Here is a 25,462-nt window from a genome sequence, read left to right as displayed (position 1 = left end):
TGAGTGTGAGTTCAGATTTTCAGAACTCAATGCAAAAGCCTAGTGTGGGCATGTGCTAGAAGCCCCGGAGCTGTGAGTGGGGAGACAGGAGAATCCTGGGGATTCAGTGACCATCTAGTCTATTCTGAACTGTGATCTCTGGGTTCAGGGAAAGACCCCATCTTTTAAAAAGTGGGTCGCTATAGAGACAGTGGTGCAGTATCAGCTTCCCATGCACAAGTGTGAGCGAGTGAGTAAACACACAGAGTAATGCGATTGTGAAGGTACAGAAAGTAAAATCAAAGGCCAAACTTGAGTCCTGGCAAGTAATTACAGCTTTGTTTTTGTTTTTTCCGTAGTAGGATAACTGCCTTTATAATTTTAAAATTCTCATTGTATAAAATCATGATGTCTTTTAGGTACATCCACAAGCCTACTAATCCTGAAGAACCTCCACTTGCTGAACAGCCCAAACCATTGTACCCCTACCGAACAATTGGTTGTGTTTTCAACCATCAGATGTTCCTGGGAAACTGTCAACCCTCAGATGCAGTAGAAACTTGCATATTTGATTTGAATGACGAATCCAAGTGGAAACCCATGAGTGAAGAAGCAATTAAGTCTGTGTGTGCTCCAGGTGCTACCACATCCCTCCCTCCCTTCCCACCTCTGTGTGCATCCACGATTGATGCCTCAGTCACAAGCAATGAAATCGAAATGCAGCTGCGGCTCCTAGTGTCGGAACACAGAAAGGTAACTAACAAATAGTTGTAGCTTCATACTTCCTTTAATCGTGTTTCATTTTTTTCTAATTTTTCTTTTAGAATTATTTTATTTTTGGTTTTTTGAGACAAAGTTGCTTTGTGTAACAGCTCTGGCTGTTCTGGAACTCAGAGATCCACCTGCCTCTCCCAAGTGCTGGGATTAAACATGTGCACCATCATAACTGGTTAGAGTTATTATTTTATGTGTATGAGTATTTTGCTTGTAGGTATATGTATGTGCCACTTGTATGCCTGGTGCCCATGAAAGGCAGAAGCGGGCTCTGGATCCCTTGGGACTGGAATTACAGACAATTCCAATTACAAGCTGCCATGTGGGTACTGTGTATTGGGCCTAGCTTTTCTGCAAGAGCAACAAGTGCTCTTAACCACTGAGCCCTCTATCCAGCCCCAACTTTCTTTTTTTTTTTTTAAATTACACTCATAATATTAATCACATCTGTGGTATTCATAGATTACATTCGCAGTATTCATTCAATTTTATATATATATTTAATTTTAAATGTCGAATGTCATTTCTTGAAGGAGGTAGGAGGTCTAAAATACAGGCTTACAGTATAATGGGAGGACCCCGGAGGGCAGAAGTTCACTACTGATGTTTTACAATCTTGCATCTAAGCTGTTAACGCCCATTATTCAGGATACACAGACAAGGAACTTCCCTTAAGCATTCAGGAGAGTGGAACCTGGCAGGGAATTAGCATTGGGAGGATATCAAGGTCAAGGTCCGCAAGCAAGGCAACAGTTACCCAAAACAGGGGCCAGGGCCCTGCAGGTCCCTCTTTTATTAAAAAATGAGCTTCTGACTTGGGTTGCGTGGGACGTCAGCAGGTCATCTTACCCGTCATGGAGACGAGTGCCCAGGCCACACAGGTGCTCTGTCTTAGGTTGGTGAGTGCCCCCCAGGCATTACCTGTCTCTGAAAACTCATTCTCATACTGGCTCAATCATGTGTGAGCTGCATGGTTAATTGCTGCCAAAGATCTCAAAGTGGCACTGGGCTTGCAATCTGTGTGTTCGATACAGAAAAGACCAACAGAGGTCCTATCTCGCTTTTAGCCTACACCCATAGACAGTAGGCTAAAAGCAACTGAGCCATTCCCTTCCTTAATGAGCCATACTGTACATTGGAGTCCTTGTAAGATAGTATCCCAAAAGCAACTGGAACTTGAGTTTATAAATTTATAATTTTCAAAGCCAATCAAGATGTATATAACTACTGAATTAAATTTATCATGCTCAATAGAATGAAAGATTAACTAACTGTAGTAGCTACTTTTGTTGCCAGGGTGTCCACTGTGCTAGCTGTAGTAAGCAATTATGAAATGGTAATCCCAGATACAGTAGCAGCGTTGTGCACCATTGTTATAACAGCCAACAGTGGCAGCAGCAATGTCAAATTCTCTTCTGGATTGTGTGGACATCCACTGGCATGGATACAACTCCAGTAACATGAACCTCCAAGGCCTGTTTTTCTTGATCCAAGCATGACTTTAGCTGGCAGCTCTTCTGGAGAATCCAATCTCATGGCTACAATTCCTAGGCTTACATTAATGCTTGCCAAAGCTGGCCATATTTGGCTCTCAATCTCCATTGGCATCAGAAGGGTAGATTTTTTTCATGATGACCCATTAGGTCTCTGTCACGTTGGGCTTCAGCAGCAGCCACAGGGTGCGTTCAGTGCTCAGGAATGCGAAGAGGAACCTCATTGTCCTGAGGAAAGACATAAACCAAACTCCGGGGCCACACCAACACCAACTTTCTTTCTTAAGTGTGTTCAATACCAGTAGTCACTCATTAGCCTATCCTTGCCCTTATGAAGATAATAGTGATGGAAGTCATGGGACATAGTTGTGGGATGTGAAAATGGCTAAATCTGGCCTGGAAAGGTAGGTTAGTGGCTAAGAACACTTCTTGCTGTTCCAGAGGACTCATGTTCAGATCCTAGCACCCATGTCTGTTAGCTCACAGCCTGTAACTCCATCCGACACACTCTTCAGGTCCCCATATACATGTGGAACACACAGACACATGCACATACACATAATAAAAATAAATGTTTCTTAAGGATTCCCAAGGCTGCTGAACCTTCTGAAGTTATTACTTCCTCCTAGATTGAAGAATTACAGATTTGTTCACATTCTACAGTCAGACTGGTTGGATTTCCTCTTTATGAAAGGTTTATTCAGATAATTGATCCATATAAAACAGTTTGATTAATTTCCTTTTGTCCCCACTCCCAGGCTTGTTTCTGATTGTTTGTTTGTTTTTTAAGATTTATTATATATTTTATTTTATGTGAAAGTGTTTTGGCCTGCATGTATGTGTCTATGTATGTATACCAGATGTGTGCGTCATGCCTGCAGAGGTCAAAAGAGGGCATCAGATTCCCTGGAACTGGAGTTAACAGGTGGTTGTAAATTGCCATGTGAGTTCTAGGAATTGAAATTTGGTCTTCTACAAGAGCTACAGATCCTACTACTAAGTGTTCTCTCTAGCCCTGTCCTGTTTATTTTCTTCCACATGGGTTGTTGTAAAACTTTGTCCTCATCCTAGCTTTAATTTGCATTCCTTTAATAATAGGATCAGATGTCTTGTTTATTAGCCATGTAGAGTTCTTTCATAAGGACGTTAAAGACAAGATGCAATAATTAAAAGGAAGAAATTAACATGTTTTATTTATTCATTTTTTTAAATTATGTATTTATTTATTTTTGTGGTTTTGAGACAGAATCTTACTTTGTAACTCTGGCTGGCCTGGAACTCACTATGTAGCCCAAGCTGTCCCCTCTGCAGATGAGTTGGTGGAGATTGTCTTACTAAACTTTTTGAGGGGCAAGGGGAGAGGACAGGGTCTCCTATCCTAGGCTGGTCTCATACGTCCTGTGTAGCTGAGATTGGACTTCGGTCCTTCTGCCTCTGCCTCCTGCGTGCTGGGATTACAGGTGTGCGCTTTCACACCTAGTTGTACGGAGTGCTGGGGATGTCTGTAATCCTAGAACTCAAAGGCTAAAGCAATAGGATTATAAATTCCTTGCCCATCAAGATCACGTTCAGAGACATTGCCAAAGAACAAAAAGCACAGCTCAGCGCTGGTGGCACACGCCTTTAACCCAGCACTCGGGAGACATAGGCAGGCGGATCTCTGAGTTCAAGGCCAGCCTGGTCTACAGTGAGTTCCTGGAAAGCCAGGGCTACATAGAGAAACTGTTTGGAAAACACAAAACAAAGCAGTAGATTTTAAAGATTTATTTATTTATTATGTGTACATAAGAGGGTGCCAGATCTCATTATAGATGGTTGTGAGTCAGCATGTGGGTGCTGGGAATTGAACTCAGGACCTTTGGAAGAGCAGTCAGTGCTCTTCACCTCTGAGCCATCTTTCCGGCCCCAGAAAGTACATTTTTATTTCATTGTTTTTTAAACTATCAATAGATTTAACTTTTCTAATTGCTGCAGGACCTTGGCCTCACCACTGTTTGGGAAGACCAGCTCTCTTATCTCTTATCGCCAGCGTTGGCTTCCTATGAATTTGAGCGGACGACAAGCATATCTGCCGGCAATGAGGAGTTTCAGGACGCCATAAGGAGGGCCGTACCTGACGGCCACACGTTCAAAGGGTTCCCCATACACTTCGTGTATAGGAACGCAAGGCGTGCGTTTGCCACGTGCCTTCGGTAAGGAGTTATGGATTCAGCTGGGCGCACAACTTTAATCCCTGTACTCTGGAGGCAGAGGCAGGAGGATCTCTGTGAGTTCAAGGCCAGCCTGGTCTACCCTGGTCTAAGAGTGAGTTCCAGGGCAGCCAGAACTACACAGAGAAACCCTGTCTTGAAAAAACAAAAAAAATAAATAAATCTAGAAAACCAGTTATTCTGATAGTTGCTAGGAGTGACAACATGAACACGTGGGAGCTTCGTCAGTGACTTTCTCTTTCAATACATTTTCTTTTTACATAGGTCTCCTTTTTGTGAAGAAATAATCTGTTGCCGTGGAGACCAGGTGCGACTGGCAGTCCGTGTTCGAGTGTTTACCTACCCTGAATCTGCATGTGCTGTTTGGATCATGTTTGCTTGTAAATATCGCTCAGTATTATAGGACTAACGTTTCCTAAGAATTACTCCTGTGCTTTATTAGAATTGTATATGACTGACTAGCTGTGTGAAGGTTTCTTAATTTAAATTCAGCCTCTGACTTTGGATGTGATTGTTTTGTATTGATCTGACTGCTAATGTTTTAGAAAATCATGTATGTACTTAAAAATTCAGGATAAAAAAGTTTGTATTGAATTTAGTATAAATTAAGGGTATAATAATAAATGGTACTTTGTTTTGAGGGACTCAGTAGTTTAACTGTGAATATGACCTTTTTTCTTTACATTAATAAGTAAAGAGATTTGTCTAGTGGTTTAAGCTGTAGTTAAATCAAAATGGTCATTATTTTTCATAAATGAAAGATTATTTTACACAAATTAGAAGAAATTGATCTCATAATAGGTTATTTATTACATAGATGAAAATATATTTTGCTGAACTATAATTTTGTGGTTTACTCATGACACTAGAGTATTCAAGGCTTTCCAGAAACGGATATGAAGACTTTGATGGAAGAATAGGAAGAAGGGCCAGGTGTGGTGGCTTTTAATCGCATGAGAGGCTAGCCTGGTCTACATAGCAAGTTCCAGGCCAGTCAGGGCTATACAGTGGGAACCTGTCTCAAAAAAAATATTAATAACAAATCTCACATGAGTTTGTGGGAGTGTATATAATTTATGAACATTATTACAATGAATTGAGCACTTTAGAAAATATTTATTATACTTCCTTGTTACGATATAGGTTGTTTTTTATTTTTTTGTTGTGTTAAAAACATCAGCGTACATGTGACTAATCTCAATGAAAAATCATAAGAGACCATTGAGAAAAAACATGAGTTCATACTCACTTATTTTTAAATTGAGCAAGTTTTAAAAGTTTTGGTAAGCATTAAAAACTAAAGTGATTTGACTTTCTGTAAGGAGCTAATGATAAATGATAAATGTGTTAAGTTTGACTGTCCATTCTTCTGTGCAGAAGGTTGTTTTGTTTTTATGATACTAGAAATCCAGGGCTTCCTGCATGCTAGGCAAACACTGCCACTGAACTACACCTACAGTATCTCACTTTGTACCCCTGGCTGGCCTGGAACTCAGAGATTTGCCTGCCTCTGTGTGCAGTTTCTTAGTTTAGTTGCTTTATCCATTGGTTGTCTTAAGAAATAAGTGTATGCTAGTTCACTATCCAAATTATTTATTCTTTTCATTACCTACTGTTGCAATAAAATGACTTTATTTATTTATTTATTTTTGGATGTCTGACCTTTTTTTTTACATTGACTTCGTGTGTGTGTGTGTGTGTGTGTGTGTGTGTGTGTGTGTGTGTGTGTGTACATGTGGATATATGTCACAGAGTAGGTGGAAATCAGGACAACTTTCAGGAGAAGGTACTGTCTTTCATGCTGGAGATTGAACTCAGGTTATCAGACTTGGCAGCAAGTAAGTACCTTTACCTGCTGAGCCATTTCACTGGCCTAAAACTTACGTTTTGAAATTAAAATCTAAAGATATTGTGCCAGGCAGTGATGGCACATCTTTAATCCAGTACTTGGGAGGCAGAGGCAGGCGGATTTCTGTGAATTTGAGGCCACCCTGGACTATAGAGCCAGTTCCAGGACAGCCAGAGCTATACAGAGAAATTCTGCCTTGAAAAACAAAAACAAAAAACAAAAGAACTCACCTCAACATATCTTAAAACTTAGAAAACAATTATGAAGTGAGTATTTATGAATTTACTTTTTTTAGCTGTCTAAAAATATTATTCTTGGTTTTGATCTCTTAAAGACTGACAAAGTCACTTTAGAGACTTAATCTGTTAATGGAATTACACGTAAAGCCATCAACAGAAAATTGCTTGTAATTTTCAACTTTTGAGACCAACTGTGAGGCACTTACAAAGAAGCTGTATGTATTGAGATCAAAGCTCTTTTATCATTAGGTTGGACCTTCTGCCTTCCTGTATATTAACACATGTATTTCAGCACGCTTTGCTATAAATTCTAAAATAAATTTGTTACACACTTAGTAGAGTCTGGTAAGAGCACTGACTGCTCTTGCAGAGGACCTGGGTTCAATTCCCAACACCCATAGGCAGCCCACAACTGTCTGTAACTCCAGTTCCAGGGGAGCTGACACCCTCACACAGACAGACAGGCAGGCAGACCCGCAGGCAAAACACCAATGCACATTTTAAAAAAGAGAGGAAAAGATGGTTATGCAGTTAATTCACTGATCAGTTGAATTCTTGTGCTAAATTTTTGTGTCTTAGTAAAAATTTTTGTGTCTTCGTTCCCTTTCCTGTTCCTGTGATAAAGTTCCATGATGAGAGTGACTCAAGGAAGGCAGGGTTTGTTTTGGCTCTAGTTGGAGGTTGCACTGAGTCAGGGTTGTAGATCTTGAAACCGCTGATGAAGAGTTTTTTTCACAGTCAAACAGGGATCCGAGCCTAGGGACGGTGCAACCTTCCATCAGGGTGGGTCTTCTTAAATTCCTCACAGGTGTGCCTGTGCCAGATCTTGTGATATTGACCATCAGTATGTTCTTTTTGGTCTCTGTCTGTCTGTCTGTCTGTCTGTCTCTCTCTCTCTCTCTTATTTTTCAAGATAGAGTTTCTGTGTGTAGCCCTGGCTGTCCTGGAACTCACAGAGATCCACCTGCCTCTGGCTCCGCCACCACTGCCCAGCTCTTTTGGATCTTTTGAGACAGTCTTTTTATGTAGCTATTGCTGGTCTCAAACTCTAGGCAATCCTCCTGCCTCAGTCTCCCAACTGCTTTATTATAGTTGTCCATCACCACATCCAGTATTTAAGTTTTATCTTTAAGAATTAAACTTGGGGGCTGGAGAGATGGCTCAGTGGTTAAGAACATCGACAGCTCTTCCAAAGGTCCTGAGTTCAGTTTCCAGCAACAACATGGTGGCTCACAGCCATCCTTGAAAGGATCTGATGTCCTCTTCTGGTATGTAGGTGTATATGCAGATAGAGCACTGTATAATATAATTATATTTGATTTATAGTTGACATATGATGAATACATTTGAAACTCATTTTCCTATGGCATAACAAAGAGTTTGAATGAAATGACGTATAGACTTTTTGTTTATAGAATTATTTTTATGTATGTATGCCTGCTTGTCTGCATGTGCACCATGTCCATGCATGCCCTCAGGTCAGATGAGGGTGTCCTTGGAAGTACAAAAGAATTTAATGTTCACAAAAAGCAATATATCTATTTTTTCTTTTGTGGTTCATAGTTGTGACTGAAGAATCTGTTGCTGAATCTGTAGCTGCACAGATACACATTCTCTTCTCAGCTTTATTTAAGTTTTCAGTGAACCATATAAGGTGTAGGTTGAGGGTAGTGCAATGGCACTATTTGTTTTAGAAACTTTTCCCTTAGCCGGGTGGTAGTGGTGCACACTTTTAATCCCAGCACTCGGGATGCAGAGGCAGGTGGATGTCTGGGTTCGAGGCCAGCCTGGGCTACAAAGCGAGTTCCAGGATAGCTAGGACTGTTGGACGAAGAAACTGTCTCGAAAAACCAAAAGAAGAAAGAAAGTTTCCACCTTGGTCTTGTCTTCTTGAAGAAAACTATTTGACCATAAATGTACATGTTTTTTCTTGAGTCACAATTCTCTTCCTATTATGCCAGTACTACACTTCTTTTATTTTTAAACAATCCCATTTATGTGGCCTAGGATTCATTCAGTAAACCAGACTGGCTTGGAACTTGCTGCAGTCCCAAGTGCTAAGATTACAGGTGTGTACGTACCATCATGCCCAGTTTGTGATAGTTATCTTTTTGAGGCAGGGTCTCACATAAGCCATTAAATTCACTCTGGTAGGTGAGGGTTACTGAATCTTTGGACCTCCTGACTCTGCCTCCTGAGTCCTGGGGTTACAGATGTGTGCCCCAACACCCAGTTCTATGTAGTCATGGAAACCAAACCAGAGCCTTGTGCCCCCTAGGCAAGCACTTTACCAACGGCACCACACCCCTAGCAATACACACTTTTATTACTGTTTCTTTATAGTGGAGTTCTGTGCTTGGGAAAGTGAATTCACAACCTTGTTCTTTTTCTAAGATCAGTTTATATTAGGAAAAAAAAAAGGAGGGCTGGAGAGATGGCTCAGGGGTTAAGAGCACTGGCTGCTCTTCCAGAAGTCCTGAGTTCAGTTCCCAGCAACCACATGGTAGCTCACAGCCATCTCAATGAAATCTGGTTCCCTCTTCTGGTGTGCAAGCATACATGCAGGCAGAACTCTGTATACATTTTTTTTTTTAATGGGGTGGGGCAGGTAGGGGAGAGAAAGTCAGCTGGCGTTCTAATAGGTCACTTGCAAAGTGTGGAACACATTGGGGAATGTTGCTTTTCATGATCATAGCCTCTTCCATTCTTAAACTTTCAACTGATCCATGTCTTTGAATCTAAAGTGTACCTTAAACAGATGACATATAACTGAATCTTTTTTAAAATCCAGTTGAAAGTCTGTGTGTCCTGATGGGATTGTTAAATACATTCACACTTGGGTTCAGTGGTAGAATACATGCTTAGCATGTGGAAGAGTATGTATTGAATTCCCAATAACCTCTTCAAGAAAAATACATTCACATTTATTATTTATTATATATTCATTATTATTGATATTGTTATACTTAGGCCTACCATTTTACTTTTTATTTTTTTCTAATGCCTGTTTTGTTCTTTTTAAAGATTTATGTTCTGTATACATTGTTCTGCCTGCATGCATTCCTTCAGGCCAGAAGAGGGCACCAGATCTCATTGCAGATGGCTGTGAGCCACCATGTGGTTGCTGGGAATTGAACTCAGGACCTCTGGAAGAGCAGCCAGTGCTCTTAACCGCTGAGCCATCTCTCCAGCACTGTTTTGTTTTGGGGTGTTGGTATCCCTGTATCTTGTGAGCCCCACTATGATACCCCCTTCCTTAAGACAGAATCTTGCTGTGCAGCCCAGATTGCTCTCAAACTTGAGATCCTCCTGCCTCAGTTTCCCCAGTGCTGGGATTACTTGCACCACCATGCTCTACTTCTTGTTTCCTCCCTCACCCCCTTTCTTCTTTTTTCCCTCACTACTGCCTTTATTTTATGTTAAGTGAATGTTCTGTAACGTGACAAACACACTCCTGAGTTATCTCCTCAGCCCCAGGTCTTTATAAAAAAGTATCTTCAGCATTAATTATTTTGAGAATATGCCTTTTTTTTTTAAAGACAGGGTTTCTCTTTGTAGTCCTGGCTGTTCTGAGCTAGCAATGTAGACCAGGCTGGCCTTGAACTCAGAGAGATCTGCCTGCCTTTGCCTAGGATTAAAGGTACATACCACCATGCCAGGCTTGAGACTATGTCTTTAGTCAGATGTGGTGGCTCATACATGTAATCACAACACTCCAAAGGTTGAGAAAGAGTTGCTATCTTGAGCTACTTAAGTTTCAGGTAGGTCTGAGCTACAGAATGAGACTGTGTCAAAAAAAAAATTATTTAAATGCTACATTTATCTTCTAAAGTATATATAGGAGAGAGTCCAATCATTTAATTGGTACTTGTATTTGTGTATGTGTATGTGCATTTTTTGGCGTGTGTCTGTATATGTACATTTGTGTGCATGTGTACACGTGTGTAGAGGCCAGAGGTGTAGTCACTGAGGATTAAACTTAGGTCCTCTGCAATAGCAACAAGTGCTCTTAACTGCGGGGCTGTCTCTCCAGCCCAAGATATCAGTTTTAAACTGTAAGTTAGCCTTCCGTGATGACTTGTAATTGTTTTATAGGGATGGGACCATGTCAGTCCGGTGGAAAGCAATTACTGTGGGAGATGATGGAGGTGACGAAGCCTAAATGCCAATTAATTTACAAAAACTAATCAAGGAGGATGGCCTCGTTTGGGAATTTCAGCTAGGGTTTTAAACAGTCATAATGGTCTCCTCCTAGACCTGATAGGAGGAGGGATGAGTGTTGGCAGCCGGGAAGAGTGATCAGGAGGCCTGGACTCCGCTCCCACCCTCTCACTTACCAGCCCTACATTTGTCCTGCCACTGTATCATCCCACCTGTAAGACAGTGATAATAATAACTCCCCCTTTGGATTTTATAACTGGAGAAAGAAAGCATTAAAAGTCACTACAATATAAGGACTATAATGATTGACATTGGAAATTGAGGTTACAACATGGAAAAAACCCATTGTTCTATTTTTTTTCCCCTTTCGGTGTACTTTTCTAGGTGAATGTGCCTCTTAGGAGCGTTTGTCTGGGAGTGTCTGGGATAAGCTTGGGCTGCACAGATAAGACGTGCCCCCCAAAGGCCTCGGAGCAGCTCAGCCTGCCTCGCGTCCAGAGTATCAAGCATGAAGTACAATTATTCTACAAAAATGATAAGTAAATATAAGAAAAACTCTCCAGGATCCTATTTTTAAAATAAACATAAGAAAATCAAGGAAAACTTAAGATTATATTCTGAGTTACCCATGCCATTTTCTTTTACTAATCTCCTGATACTTTGAAGATATCTTAAATGTTGACTTGGATTGTTTGGACATTCTAAATATATAAAGTCACTTTTAGAAACCCGAATTACAGTCAGGTGTCAGTGGCTCATGCCTTTAGTCCCAGCACTCAGGAGGTAGAGCCAGGAGGATCTCTGTGAGTTCCAGGCCAGCCTGGTCTACAGAGTGAGATCCAGGACAGGCACCAAAACTACACAGAAAAACCCTGTCTTGAAAAACAAAAAGAAAAACAAAACAAAAAAACCCCGAATTACAGAGTAAAAAAAAAAAGAAATCAGTGAGAGTAACTCAAATGAAATATACCAAACATAAAGGTATTTGAGCCTGTTGAGACCGAATGGAAAATAAGAAGCAGAAAACTGCCCACGATGGCACAGGATTCCAGGGATCCACAAGGAGCATGGCATCCCTTGAGCAGCTTGCTGTCACTGGGAAGAGAATGTCGTGATGGAGGACGAGGGTCTCATCAAAACCGCAAGATACTGGAACTCTCCATACACACACAGTGCCCACTGTTCAGCTACAACCTGAGTAGATGCATACTAGAATGTGGACGTGATTTTAAGGATTTTCCTCCTGCTTGTTCTGTGTCGAGAAGGAATGTCAGTATTCTAGCTGTCATCTTGCTTCAACTTAATTACACGTATGCTCACAAAAGGCAGAGCATTTACTTCATATTACATATCAGAATTTGTACTTAACAAAACCAAGCTCAAACCTCTCTTTGTGTATAACCTTACAGTGATTCATGGTATTTTTCCCTTTCAAAATGTTTACATTTTAAAATTATTACTCAGGAAATGAAAACAATCCTAGGGTTGCAAATCAGCTTTCAAAGAATTTAAAAAAATATTCAACATGGGGATTGTGGGTAGAGCTAAGTTGTTAGCGTTATTGCCTAGCATGCAGGAACCCTGAGTTTGACCCTACATAAATCAAGCATGGGTACACAGTCAAGAGTTATCTGTGGCTACAGAGAATTAGAAGCCAGCCTGGGTTACATAAAATTCTAATTCTATGGGCTAGAGAGATGGCTCAGTGGTTAAGAGTACTGGCTACTCTTTCAGAAGGCCTGGGTTTAATCCCCAGCACCCACATGGCAGCTCACAGCTGTCTGTAAGTCCAGGATCCAACACCCTTACACAACACAGACATACATATAGGCAAAACACTTATAAAATAAAAATAATTTTAAAAATTCTAAAATTTGGATTTTAACAAAATTTTTGCTCATTTCCACCTCTTTCCTCCTTCTCCACATTGTTATAGTTATTTGGGTGTTTATTTACTGCCTTGTCTGAGTGAATGGCTCATGGAATCCTTTCATTAATACATTTAACATGTTTTGAGTGGGAAAGGCAAGGTCAAAACTGGTTCGTGTGCCATGGGCAGCAATACTCTATAAGGCCAGAAGATGGTGATGGTGTCCACAAAAGTTGCCCATTTGTTTCCCTGCATTGTTCAAAAAATTTTAAGCTCTTCTGTATTTTCAAAAGCCACACAGAATCCAGGGCATCTGTGGTTGGTATGTGGAATGAATAAAAATATTTCTTAATTAAAAAATAAAATAGCAAAATTTGGGAATGTTAGCATATTGTTATTATAGTAATTCTAGTATTACTATGTATTACTCTCACACACAAGAAATGAGAAAGGTCTTTGCCTCGGAGCTTTGTTGTACATAAATGCCGCATTATTTATTTTTTACATTTGTGTGTGTGTGTGTGTGTGTGTGTTGTGTATATGCACATGCTCACCGAGTTCAGAGACCAACTTTGTGGGGGTGGGTTCTCTCCTACAACTTTATGGTCTGTCTGTCAGGCTTGTCAGCAAGGTCCTTTCCCCTGCTGAACCATCTCCCTGGCCCCAACTAATAATTCAGTGATTCTGCTTGAGAGGTTTGTTTTACAAAAGGGTACTCACGGAGCTTTTTTCCTCGATTGCCTCTCCATTTCTTACCCTTAACGACTTTCTGTTTTTCTTTCAATTCCTGCTGTCTGCATGGTGGCATCTTACACATTACCTAACTATGATGATGTCTACTATAAGATTAGCTGTAGTGTGCGTGCATTTCCCCACATTCCACATAGAATGGTACCGACTATGATTTTCTTACTTGGTTGATGCTACAACTCTAGAAGACTAGCCTGGGTGGGATGTTACCAATTAAAACCATCTACCAATGGATGGGCATTTTAAGAATTATCTGTTTAATCGAACACTTGAATGGGTTCAGGGAGGTCCCTTAGTTTTGTCTCTGACACCTTCTCATATGACAGGCTGGGTTAACTGGGCTAGGATGAGCGTGGTTATCGGAGTCTACCCCAGGAAGTCTGTTGTAACATTTCAAATGAATCTGAAAGGCTGCCTTACTGAATCCCTGAGCACTGTGCACCGCACCCCAGGCTTTCGGAGAATTCGGCGAGGCAAGCCCAAGACCGCTGTCCTCATCTGAATATGTGAGCTGAGAGAGAATACCCAGACACAAGAAACCTAAGGTGTGTGTACACCTTGCGATCTCACTCAGGAAGCCAAGGCTGAAGAACAGCGAGTTCAAGGCCAGTTTGGGTTAGCCAGGGAGACTGTTTGAAAATAAATGTATATATAAATAGATCTAAAGATTAATTTTACAAATGGACAGGGACAGTATGTGTCGAGTGGCCAGGAGAAATGGCGACCAGGTTCGAGGGGCCAAGGGGAGCCGTGCTCGCGGGCCAACGCGGGGAGGCCACGGGCAGCCAGGTGCGGGGGGCGATTCAGATGACCGTTTCTTTTTTAGCAATTCGCCCCAGATTGAATTCAAGTTCTTAAATAGACCACGAGCGAGCCGAGGCGAGACGAAACCGGGTGACAGCGACTTGGCGGCCAGACGCCAGCACTGTCCGCGCGCGCAGACTCTGCAGAACCCACGGCCCCGGACCCGGTCCAGCCGTCGCCCCTCGCACGTCACTCACACGGGGGGCGACGCCCCCAGGCCACGCTCGGCGCTCGGCCGCACGTCACTCACACGGGGGAGGGAGGGGCGACGCCCCCAGGCCGTGCTCGCCCCCCGCCGCACGTCACTCACTTCGGGGGCAACGCCCCCAGGCCTCGCGCCGCGCTCGGCCGGCCGCGCGGCCCCCGAAGGCAAAACGAAGCCAGGCGAGGCGGGGCGGGGCGGGGCGAGCGGACGCCATCGTCGCCGCGCTACCGGCCGGCGGCGTGCTGGCCAGCGCCGAGCGCCGCGGCGTCCCCGCCTAGTCCCCGCGGCGGCGCGCGGCCGGCCTGGGCGGCGGCGGCGGCGGCGGCGGCGGCGGCGGCCCCGGGGATGCGGAGGCGGCGGCGGCAGCTGGCGGAGACGATGCTCCGGAGCTGAGGAGACGCGGCACCCCGAGCGCCGGCCGGCCGGCCAGCGCAGCGACACGGGCCGCATGGCGCAGCCCTCCAGCCCGGGCGGCGAGGGGCCGCAGCTCGGCGCCCCAGGGGGCTCCCGGGACGCGCTGAGCCTGGAGGAGATCCTGCGCCTCTACAACCAGCCCATCAACGAGGAGCAGGCGTGGGCCGTGTGCTTCCAGTGCTGCGGCTCCCTGCGCGCCGCCGCCCGCCGCCAGCCCCACCGCCGGGTGCGCTCGGCCGCGCAGATCCGCGTCTGGAGGGACGGCGCCGTCACCCTGGCGCCCGCCGCCGGCGAAGAGGGAGAGCCGCCCCCCGCCTCCGGTGAGGTCGCGGTCCGACATCCCCCCCCCACTCCCATCCCCATCCCCCTCCTCCATCCCGGCCGAGCGGGAGCCGGCGGGTGGCCCCGGGAGGGCGGGCGGGGCTGCGGGGACCCGGGCTCCGGGGACGCTGTATGTGGCGTGTCCGCCGGTCTCGCCTGTGGACCGGTGGCTGCGCTCCGGGGTTGGAGTGAGGGCTCAGAAGAGGCTCGCGTGAGGTCCTGTCAGGAAGATTCCATCTTTGGGAAATGAGCAGTCGTCACTAGTCCTTGGGAAGCCGCCGAGCCCCGAGAATTTCTGCTGTTTTGGAGAGCAATAGAATAAATGATGACTCTGGGTACTGAGTGTGGAAAATTTGCTGTGATGAAAAGTACAGGCATATATCTATATCTCTCTATATATCACAGGCTATTTGGGGAAAATTGCTTTTAGTTAGTACGCATACATTCTTCATGACTTTGCCACCTAAACAGTGACACATAACCAGGAGCTTACTCACATGCTTTATTGATGGTAAGACTGGTAATAGGTTTCCCCTATCCAGTTTTATCTAATTCATTCTTTGAGAAGCAAGTCTATTAAAAACATAGCAAAACATTCCACCTTCACCTTTAGAAAGTTGATGGAAGTGTCAAAATGCTTAAGGTGAAAAATGTAATTAGAATAGTCTGTAAAATGGCAGTGAAAATTCTTTCCTAAATACAGTATTATCAGTGCTACCAGAATGTTCTCTCATTTTTTTAAGTTAAATTAGCAAAGCTTTATTAATTAATGTAAAGCCAGCCTTGTGATGTATTAAAGACCTCAGTGTTGCACTATTTTCGGAATACTGTGTGACGTTGTGATACACGTGTACCTTGAATGATATTTAAAGCTGGCTTTTTTTGAATCTCTCTTTTTTTTCTCCCTTCAAACGTTGATTTGATCTGTTGCTTGATTTTAGACTGGGCCATAGCAGACTACAATTTCAGTTGTAATTTATTTATAAGATGCCATGAAAAGATAATTTTGTCAAAACAAGGAGGCTTTGTCTTGGTCCCAAACTGTGTGAAGAGGAGAGTGTGTGTGCAACCTCACTTGAGAAGAATCTTTGGTCGTATTGAAAGAACAGGCCTGGTTGTATGGTGTATCAAGGACTGTTGAAGAACTTGACCCCAGAAGTGTTTTGACTATTTATCAGAGACTGATAGATTGTTTGGGAATAGATTGTTTGGGAGTGATTTCTTGTAACTCTTGTTGGAATGTTGAAATGAATGAGTTTTTACATCATTGATATGGCAATAATACACTTCAACAGTAAATAGATGTTAACCAGAAACTACAGTGGGTTTTTTGAAGTTATTTTCAAATTTTTATTATTGTGTGCATGATATGTGTGTGTATGTGTGGGGGGGGGGAGACACTTGCCGCCATACTTGGGCAGGTCAGAGGGCAACGTGGTGGCACCTGTTCTACCTTTAAACCGGTTCTGGGGGTCAAACTTGGGTTGCCTGGTTTGTGAGGCTGGCTCTTTACCCACTGAGCCATCTCACCCACCCTCTGATTTATTTTCATTTTTACATTTTTTGGGACTAAGTCTTCGGCACTGTAGCTGAAGCTGTTCTTGAACTCTCGCTTCTTGTGCCTTCCCCCACCAGATGCTAGGCTCGTTGGCATGGGACACCACATCCTCCTTTGTACTGGATTCATAACCATCTTCTTTCTCCTATCCCAGTTCATGACCTCTGCTACCAGATACAAAGAGGACTTAGTCAGAGTAGTTGAGACTCTGGAGCATCTCAGGGTTATATATTCTGGTTAAAATAGTTAGGGATGAAAGGAGGGGAAAGTTAGAATAAAAATACATTGTGTGAAAAAAGTTTTTGATAAAAATATTTAAGGTTGTCCATTTTCAAATGTTGTTATATTAGCTTATTTCCTCCTGGGATTTAAGAGTAGATTCTTGGTTATGGAAAATATGTGTCTTTAAACATTTCATCTTGATTTTTGTTTAAGACAGGGTCTCCTGTAACCTGGTTAGGTCTCAAATATTCCATGAAACAGGGCCTGGCCTTAAACTCTTGATCTTCCTGCCTACAACATCCCAAGTTCAAGTGCTTGGATTACAGATGTGTGCTATCATGCCCAGCTTTAAATCTTGTTTTTAATAAGTGATTAGTAATGCCTATGGTTACCTGCCCTGGACTCTGGGGGGGGGGGGGAAGTAATTAGTAGTTTAGTACGGGGTAAATTTCTGTTTTTTGTTTTTTGTTTTTGTTTTTTTTTGGATACAGGGTCTCACTATGTAGTCCTGAGTGGCCTTGAACTCACAAATTTACCTGCCTCTGCTGGGATTAAAGGCTAAAGCCACCATACCCCACTTCAGGACTTCATTTTCTAACCCAGGCTGGTGGCCTGTAACTCACCTTGAATAGCCCAGGCTGACCTTTAACTTGTGACAGTCCTCCTGCCCCTCAAGTGCTGGGATTACAGCCAGGAGCTTCATCCTCAGCTCATTTCTTTTCCAAGTAGAGGTTTAGAGAAGTCCAGTGACGTGTTCAAAGTCAAACTGGTAAACTCTGACTCAAACCCAGGTCTAAGCGTCACAGCTTTGAGAAGTGACAGATTTTGTTTGACTCCTCTCCTTCGGAGCCGAATGACGTCAAGAAAGTCCCCCAGTCTTCAAATGTCCAGGATGCTGTGGGAAATCAGTATCTCTTTTTTTTCTTTTTAAATCTGGGCAGTGTATGCAATAATGACATGACTCACAGATTCAGTCTTCCCTCTGTGGTCCTCTCACACCACCACGATGTCTTTTGTCTAACAGTTGTAAAAAACTCTTCACTAAAAATTGGGACAGATGTCCAGGACAGATGTCTCTTAATCTCAACACCATTGACATTTTGAGCCAAATAATTCCCTGTTGTGGGCTGTCTTGTGTGCCACATTTCTCTTTGCAATATCTCAGAACTCTACCACTGGTTAACAATAACCCCCTTTTTCCCACTGTGACAATAAAAGATACTGATTTATTTATTTTGAGATAAGGTCTCTCTATGTAGCTCTGGCTGTTCTGAACTCACAACGATCCTCCTGCCTCTGTCTCCCGAGTGCTGGGATTAAAGGCGTGTGCTATGATGTATGGCAGTAGAAGATCTTTAGATGCCAGGCAGTCTTTGGACTGGGGACTGGAGAGATGGCTCAGTGATTTAGAGCACTTGTTCTGGCCGAGGACCTGGGTTCCATTCCCACCTAAGTGAAGATTCAAAACCATCTAAAACTCCAGTTCTAGGGGATCTGATGCCCTCTCCTGACCTCCAAGTGCAACACACACACACACACACACACACACACACACACACACACAACAAAAAAAACCCATGGTGCATATATACATGTCAGCAAGACATTCGTACACATAAAATAAATTTAAGAAAAAGTAATTTAAAAAAGGTCTTCAGACATTGTCAGCTCTGCCACCGAGTAGTCCTGGCTGAGAAGTGTTGTTCGTAGTTGATGGGTGATACCCAGGACTGTGGCTGTTACCCTTAAGTCAGAATTCTTCACCTGTCTCTCTGTTCATGGTGCTGTTGAGTTGAATGAATGAGTGCCGTAGCTCTTGCCCACCAGTATTGCTCCATTGAATCTCATCAGGAAAAAGAGCGCCTCACATGCTTTTCTGATTTAGTTCCCGACTGAATACAGTAGAACGTTCCCTGTCCTACTTCTGACTTTCCTTGTGGTGTGACCATGTTCATTATAATCTCAAAGGGAAAGAAAAAACTTGTCAGCATCAACAGAAAACCCCAATCTTATTCCACGCGTTCCAGAAACCTTCTTTTGTATATTTACCTCATTGTGTTGTAAGTAGTAGGTTTGTATGAGATAGTGTTAAAAACCCCAGAGATAAAGGTTTATTTTTTTCCCCTTTGCCTATGTAGTTTCTATTTATTTTTTGGTGTGTCTGATGTATGTGTGGAAACAATGCCCGACAATATAAACATAATTTTATCTTGCCGAGTTGTATTAAAAATAAAAGAAAGAGTTGCAACCAGTGAAATTTAGATTAGCTCTTTCTGAGGTTAAAATGTTTATTTGTCTGAGATGTCACAAAGAAATGTTAACTGTGTCATATTAGAGATGAGAAACCCAGATGGTCCCATCAGCCATTCAGTATTTCAATACTCATTAGACAGCAGTCAATTTCAACTCTGGTTCCAAAATTTTGATGCACCTTTAGCTTTAGATGCATGAAGAATGTTTTAAAACTTGTGGCCCCATCTTGATTTTAAAGAACCTGAAGGGTGGTAGCAAGATAGGTTTTCCTGGGAGTAACAGTGAAGGCTGTGTGCATACTGATGAGAGGATCCCTCAGGCATGGTTTTTGGTATAGGGAACATTCAGGCTTTGTTTGGGATGTGAAAAGAGGGTATGATCAGTCAGGCTTCCCCGCACGGTTCAAGCTAATGTGAGGAGAGTGGGTATTTGATTGTAAAGAAACAGTGTCTGTAGAAAAGGTGGACACAGTGAAAACGGGCTTCAGAATAGTCTAGTCCACTCTTCTTTGTTTCTTGAGTGTTCATAGCTTGATTACTATCAGCTGTCTGTGTAAGAGTATATGTGTGTGAGTCCAAGGGAGATGTCTGCGAGTCAGTGGTGGAATTACGGACTGCCAAAATACATTATTGATCACAAGAATAAGAAAGAGTCATCTTTGTTGCATGTGTCAGGCTAGTTCAGTTTAACAAACATATCTTGAATTTATATTTGTGCAGGCAGTATTCTGGTTTCCAGTGCAGTTTAAACAAATAGCTGTAAGAAGAAAAAAAAAATGTAAATACAGTGGTGAATTTACCCTGAAGTTAATACTGCTTAAATGTCAAGCCTCTTACTCATCTAGTCTCTTTCCAGGAAGGTTTAATCACATGCTGAAATGCTCATTTGCAAAATGAAAACTGATTGGATAAAATTGCTGTCACTTTCAACTTCAGTTTACTCCTCAGATACTTACTGTGTTGGATTATCTCCAAATAGCCACAGCATTCTGGGGAGAAATTTGGGAATGATACTTTGTAGTTTTCTGTGTTTCTGCCTGTGCCAAGGGATGTAAATACTTTGATCGTATTCAGATATTGATACTTAAGTTTGAACTCTGTTAAAAAAAAAAAAGATTAGCTTAAGAATTTTCACTGAAGCTAGGCAGTGGTGGCCCACGCCATTAATCCCAGCACTGGGGAGGCAGAGCCAGGCCGATCTTTGTGAGTTTGAGGACAGCCTGGTCTTGCAGAGCAAGTTCCAGGACAGGCACCAAAACTACACAGAGAAACCCTGTCTAAAAAAAAAAAAAAAAAAAAAGAGTTTTCACTGAACAGAAGAAAGAGAAAAAACTCACATACATTTACCAATGATTGTATGTTGACAGGCTACTTAATACTCTGCATGCATGGTGACTCACATATCTGAAATCCCAGGATTCAGGTTGAGACAGGAGGATTGCCAAAGGTTCAAGAACAGCATGGGCTACATAGTTAGAGATTGAGAGAGCATGCCCAGAGAGAATAGAACACAGCAGGCCAGTCAGTCCCCCTGTTTTGTCACCTCCGAAGCATTTTTCTGTGTCATAGCATCTGTAACATAGAAACAGTCCCCATCTGTCTCCTGTATCAGTACTCAGGAGGCAGAGGTGGACGGAGCTCTAGTTCAAGGCCATCCCATCTACATAGCAAATTTCAGGCCAGCCAGGGCTACATAACAACAGCCCAAAACAAAATGAAGAAAGAAGAAAGGCCACCAGTAGTGAACAGGAAGTGCATCTTGTATTTACATACCATGTCCCCAGTCTCTTGGAATCTATGGGAGTTTTTCACAAGTTTGGCTTTGCTTGTGTTTTCGTGACTAGACAGGGCTGTAGGTTTGGGGAGAATACCAGAGTGGTGGCGGTCTCATCTTCTTACATCATATCTGAGCACATGACATCCCAGGTAACATTGATGTTCTGGTAGTTGGCTCAAGACAGTGTTTACCAAGTTATTTTTGCACTAAAAGTTATTTGTACCTTTCTATACGATTGTTTAGGAATGACACTTAAAAAATAAATCTAATTAAAAGGTTTTTTGTTTTTTTTTGTTTTGTTTTTTTTAGTTGTTATGCATCATACCCAGGACCTTGTATATGCTGGGCATTCCCTCTACTACTAAGCACTCTTCCATCTCTAAAACCTCACTTTTAATTCTAGTTCACATTTGTTTACATTTAGTCTGCTTACTGAAATTTGGATTTTATAAACTATTTTGTTTGCCACCTCTTCTATATTAGTTGTCTTTTTTTTTTTTTTTCTTCCCTTTTTTGAGACAGGGTTTCTCTGTGTAACAGCTCTGGCTGTCCTGGAACTCACTTTGTAGACCAGGCTGTCCTTAAACTCACAGAGATCCATCTGCCTGTGTCTCCTGAGTGCTGGGATTAAAGGTGTGCGCCACCACTGACCAGCCACATAAGTGTTTTTATTTGTGGTATTTGGAGGGATTATAGTCATAATCATAACAACCTCAGGGCCTATATTTAGCCTCTGAAAACTTTAAATCTTACATGCTTTCACACTGCTTGTGCTAATGCTTTTTTAAAAAATTAGGACTATTGTCTTCTCCTTTTGCTGCTTTCTCTACTGCCTACCCCCAGTATGCTTCCTCAGTGTGTGTGTTTTCTGAGAGGTGATGAGCACAGTCATGGCAGTGTGTAATCAGCCTCGCACATGGGCTGGCTGGCTTGGGCTTCTTAGGTTTTCAGTGAAAGCCCGAGTACTTACCATATTAGAGGAACCCGTTAAACACTTCCATGTGCCCATTTCACCAGTATTTGCATGTCTTTCAAGTGAGCTCTGCTAGATGTGGAAGGTGCACAGAGGAGCAGTACACCAGCCACGTAGACGCTCACAAGCAGCCACCTGTGGGACAGAACAGTGACTCAGAGAGAGGCTAGAGACTGTAGAAACTGTGAGCCCAGAGAAAGAGTGGCTGCCTTTGTCTCGTGACTGTTCACAAGCAAGTTTTACCTGGGAGACTGAGTTTGGAAGTTGTGAAGGATGAAGTATGCAGTGGTGTCCATACAGACAGAAGTATGTATGTGGAAAGGTTTAGAAATGTGGGAGGACATGATGGAGTATCCAAAGGCCAAGGTGCCACACGTGTAGACACTGGGACATTTGTCGTGCCACCCACTTCCCATGCCAGAAGCAAACACGGCTTACTAATAGGCCATGACTTTTCTTGCTGTTAAGTTTATAAGCTGCCTCCTGAGTTCTCAGCAGGATGCTTCAGGCAGGCACTACAATTATCTGGACTTGGCATGTGAGGTTAAACCCGTTTGTCTGCTTTGTGGTGGGTGTTCACTATGCCTGGAGCATAGGATGTGTGTGGGAGTGGTGGGGAGGGAGACAGGCTGGAAAGGCATGTTTATTGAGAGCTACATTATTGTTTGTGTCTATAGGCTGGATGGGCAGTGGAGAGCATGTAAGGAATTTAAACTAGAAAATGGATAAACAATTACTCTTTTTAGAAAGACATCCAGGCTTTATAGATAGTGCCTGTCTTCTGCGATGCCTGTGATCCCAGTACTTGGGAGGCTGAGACAGAAGGATTATTTGAGTTTGAGGCTAACCTGGGCTACATATCGAGAACCAGGCCAACCAGGCTACCAGCAAGACCTTGTCTCAACAAAACAGAAGAATAGGTATATGACTTCTACAAAATGTAACTGAACAGACGCCAGTTGGCATTTCATACTATCTCAGATATTAGTAGTCCCTGAGCTGATAAACCATTGGGGTATTGCAGCTTCAGAGCAGAGGTGATGAAGATTTGACCTAGAGCAGTAGGGATTGAAAGTCAGGCTGGTGCTTTAGAAAATGGACCACAGCATGGCTCTTCTGATATGTAGGTGGAAGAAGAAGGAAGTCTGGAAGGCGCTCAGACTCCTACCTGGGTGATGGGGAAGGCAGGAGGAGCAGGTTAGGGTGGGAAGATGATGATTTATGCTGCATGGAAATTAAGGTGGCGTGGAACATATTTTCCAGGTAGAGTCATGTTAATTTCCACCAAGTTCCTTTGCTTTTTCAGATGCATGCAAATCACCTTTGATGTCCCCTGGTAGCATAGGACTTCATTGGGACTGCAGGAGAGATACTGTTTAGATTCTTAGTTCTGAGGCTTAATGTGTAGTTAAAGCCTTTGGTAAGCCTCTGTTTTAGGGTTCTGTTTTTGTTATTTTGTTTTTACTTTGTAAAAATGGGAGTTGTGTTTGTCCAGCTTCTTTTTTTTTTTTTTTTTTTTTTTTTTTTTTTTTTTTTTTTCGAGACAGGGTTTCTCTGTGTAGCTTTGCGCCTTTCCTGGAACTCACTTGGTAGGCCAGGCTGGCCTCGAACTCACAGAGATCCGCCTGGCTCTGCCTCCCGAGTGCTGGGATTAAAGGCGTGCGCCACTGGCGCACGGCTTGTCCAGCTTCTAAGACTGTATGTTTGGGTATGTTGTCAGCACATACACAATGTACAAAGGTATTTTCCTATCTTTTTGTGAAAAGCATTTCAAGATCTTTTGACCGAAGATAGATTCTAAAATGATATCAACTCTATATTTGGAAGTCCAGAAAATGAGGTTGACAAAGTGTAGAATGTAGATATTTGTAGTTGCCCTAGGTCTGTGAACAGGTTTTTTGAATGGATTTATGAGCTGTGGAGAATTTCTTCAGACTGCTGGAGAAAGTTAGTATCTGATTGCCATTCATAATGATTTCCATGAGTAGTTTTTATGTGGTTCTATTTCTGTGAACTATCTAGAGGAGGCGACTCTGTTGATTAATGGGGTCGTCACTGTGGCTAAGGATGCTCACTGGTTGCAGAGGTGCCATTTAAATCCTTTTTTTTTTTTTTTTCCCTTTCGAGACAGGATTTCTCCATGTAGTTTTGGTGCCTGTCCTGGATCTTGCTCTGTAGACCAGGCTGGCCTTGAATTCACAGAGATCCTCCTGACTCTATCTCCCAAGTGCTGGGATTAAAGGCGTGCGCCACTACTGCCCGGCTCATTTGAAATATCTAACCTTTTAACCAGATTTCAATTGGGCTGTTTTTCTTCTGACTGAGTTTTAGGTTATGGTTGAGTTTTAGGGGGTTCTTCATATCAAGTCTTTGATGTTCAGTAAATTTCTTGGATGGAATGAGATAAGGGTCTATCTTCGTTTCTCCAGTATGTGGATATCCAGTTTCCCTAAGACTGTTGGAGAAACTGTTCCTTCTTCATTAGCTCGCCTTGGCAGAGACACACACAACTTCCCATGCATGTATTCTTGATTCAGTTTCTTTTCTTCCCAGCTGACTGTTAGTCATTTGTTGACTATGTAGTCTAGTCTCCCTAAGTTCTCTGGGAAGTGAAGGGGGGCTTCTTTACATCAATAATAAAACTGGGCAAATGTATTTCTTCATTTCTGTAACATTTCATTTGAGATGTAGTTTAAATGAGACGTTTGGACTATTGCCTGATGTATGTAGTATTAAATCTTGGGAGAAAATTGACCATTCATTAGCTTAGTGGCTCTCAGGCCCGGACGTTCTTCTTTGGTTTGTGCTTATTTCATTCTGTTTATCTTTGGAGAATTTAGGCACTCTAGAGGCTGAATATCAGTGATTTCCATTTGAGGCTGAGTAACATCATGAGACCCCTTACTCAAACAGAACACAAACTTAATCTTTTATTTATTAATATAATAAAACATATAATTAGAAAATTATAGAAGGGTTATTTCTTGGTAATAAATACAGTAAAAGTTAAACAGCTAAAATGTGTATGTGGGTTGTTTTATTTATTTATTTTTCCTTTCCCCCCTTTGACTACTGGAGATTAAACCCAGGGACTTGCATATGCTAGCCAATGTTATACCACTGAGCCATACCCTCAAGCCAACCTAGATAGTTTTGATGGCTTAAATAATTCATACCTCTCCTTTCTTCTGCTTCCTTCTTCGCTTCTCCTTCCTCTCCTGTTTTCTTCCCTTTTCTTTCTTCTTTTGAGTCAGGGTTCACTGTGTAGTCCCAGCTAGCCTCAAACTGGAAATCCTTCTGGCATCTTCCTTTTGGGTGCTAGGGTTACAGATGTGCACTACTACTTAGCAGCCTTCTATTCTTGATAGAGAATTAGTAAGAAAGAGTTAAGTGGAAAGCCAGGCATGGTGGTGCACAGCTTCATCCCAGAGGCAGGCAGATCTCTTTGAGTTGGAGACCAGCATGTTCCACATCGGGAACTCTAGGCCAGCTAAACAGTGAGACCTTGTCTCAGAGTGGGGGTGGGGTGGGGGGTGTAGAAAAGTATCAGAGATCGGTCAGCAAGATGGCTCCGTAGGAGAGCAGGTAAAATCTGGTGATCTGAGTTAGAT

At 42.7% G+C, this 25,462-nt stretch overlaps 2 protein-coding genes across 13 annotated transcripts in view; both read left to right on the top strand.

Moving 5' to 3' along the window:
* Cep76 (centrosomal protein 76) overlaps positions 1–11,320 on the top strand; it is a 31,311-nt gene extending 19,991 nt beyond the window's left edge. For 3 of the 7 annotated variants that reach the window (XM_076555402.1, XM_076555403.1, XM_076555404.1), the window contains exons 10-13: positions 399–732; positions 4,221–4,438; positions 4,721–4,763; positions 11,090–11,320. In XM_076555402.1, the coding sequence (XP_076411517.1) occupies positions 399–732; positions 4,221–4,438; positions 4,721–4,763; positions 11,090–11,248 (754 nt within the window). In that variant the 3' untranslated portion in view covers positions 11,249–11,320. Of the gene's footprint in view, positions 1–398; positions 733–4,220; positions 4,439–4,720; positions 6,103–11,089 lie in introns of those variants that run through there. The other 4 variants (XM_015998696.3, XM_076555405.1, XM_006970073.4 and 1 more) reach the window with 2 other exon arrangements.
* Positions 11,321–14,652: 3,332 nt separating this feature from the next.
* The window catches only part of Spire1 (spire type actin nucleation factor 1), a 114,675-nt gene continuing 103,865 nt past the window's right edge, over positions 14,653–25,462 (top strand). For 3 of the 6 annotated variants that reach the window (XM_015998386.3, XM_076555400.1, XM_006970071.4), the window contains exon 1: positions 14,674–15,068. In XM_015998386.3, the coding sequence (XP_015853872.3) occupies positions 14,783–15,068 (286 nt within the window). In that variant the 5' untranslated portion in view covers positions 14,674–14,782. Of the gene's footprint in view, positions 15,069–25,462 lie in introns of all 6 variants that reach the window. The other 3 variants (XM_015998300.3, XM_076555399.1, XM_006970072.4) reach the window with 3 other exon arrangements.

This window comes from Peromyscus maniculatus, chromosome 19 (assembly GCF_049852395.1).
Source record: "Peromyscus maniculatus bairdii isolate BWxNUB_F1_BW_parent chromosome 19, HU_Pman_BW_mat_3.1, whole genome shotgun sequence".
Taxonomy (NCBI): domain Eukaryota; kingdom Metazoa; phylum Chordata; class Mammalia; order Rodentia; family Cricetidae; genus Peromyscus; species Peromyscus maniculatus.
Note: the sequence above shows the minus strand (reverse complement) of the source record. Positions and strands in the feature narration are given on the sequence as shown.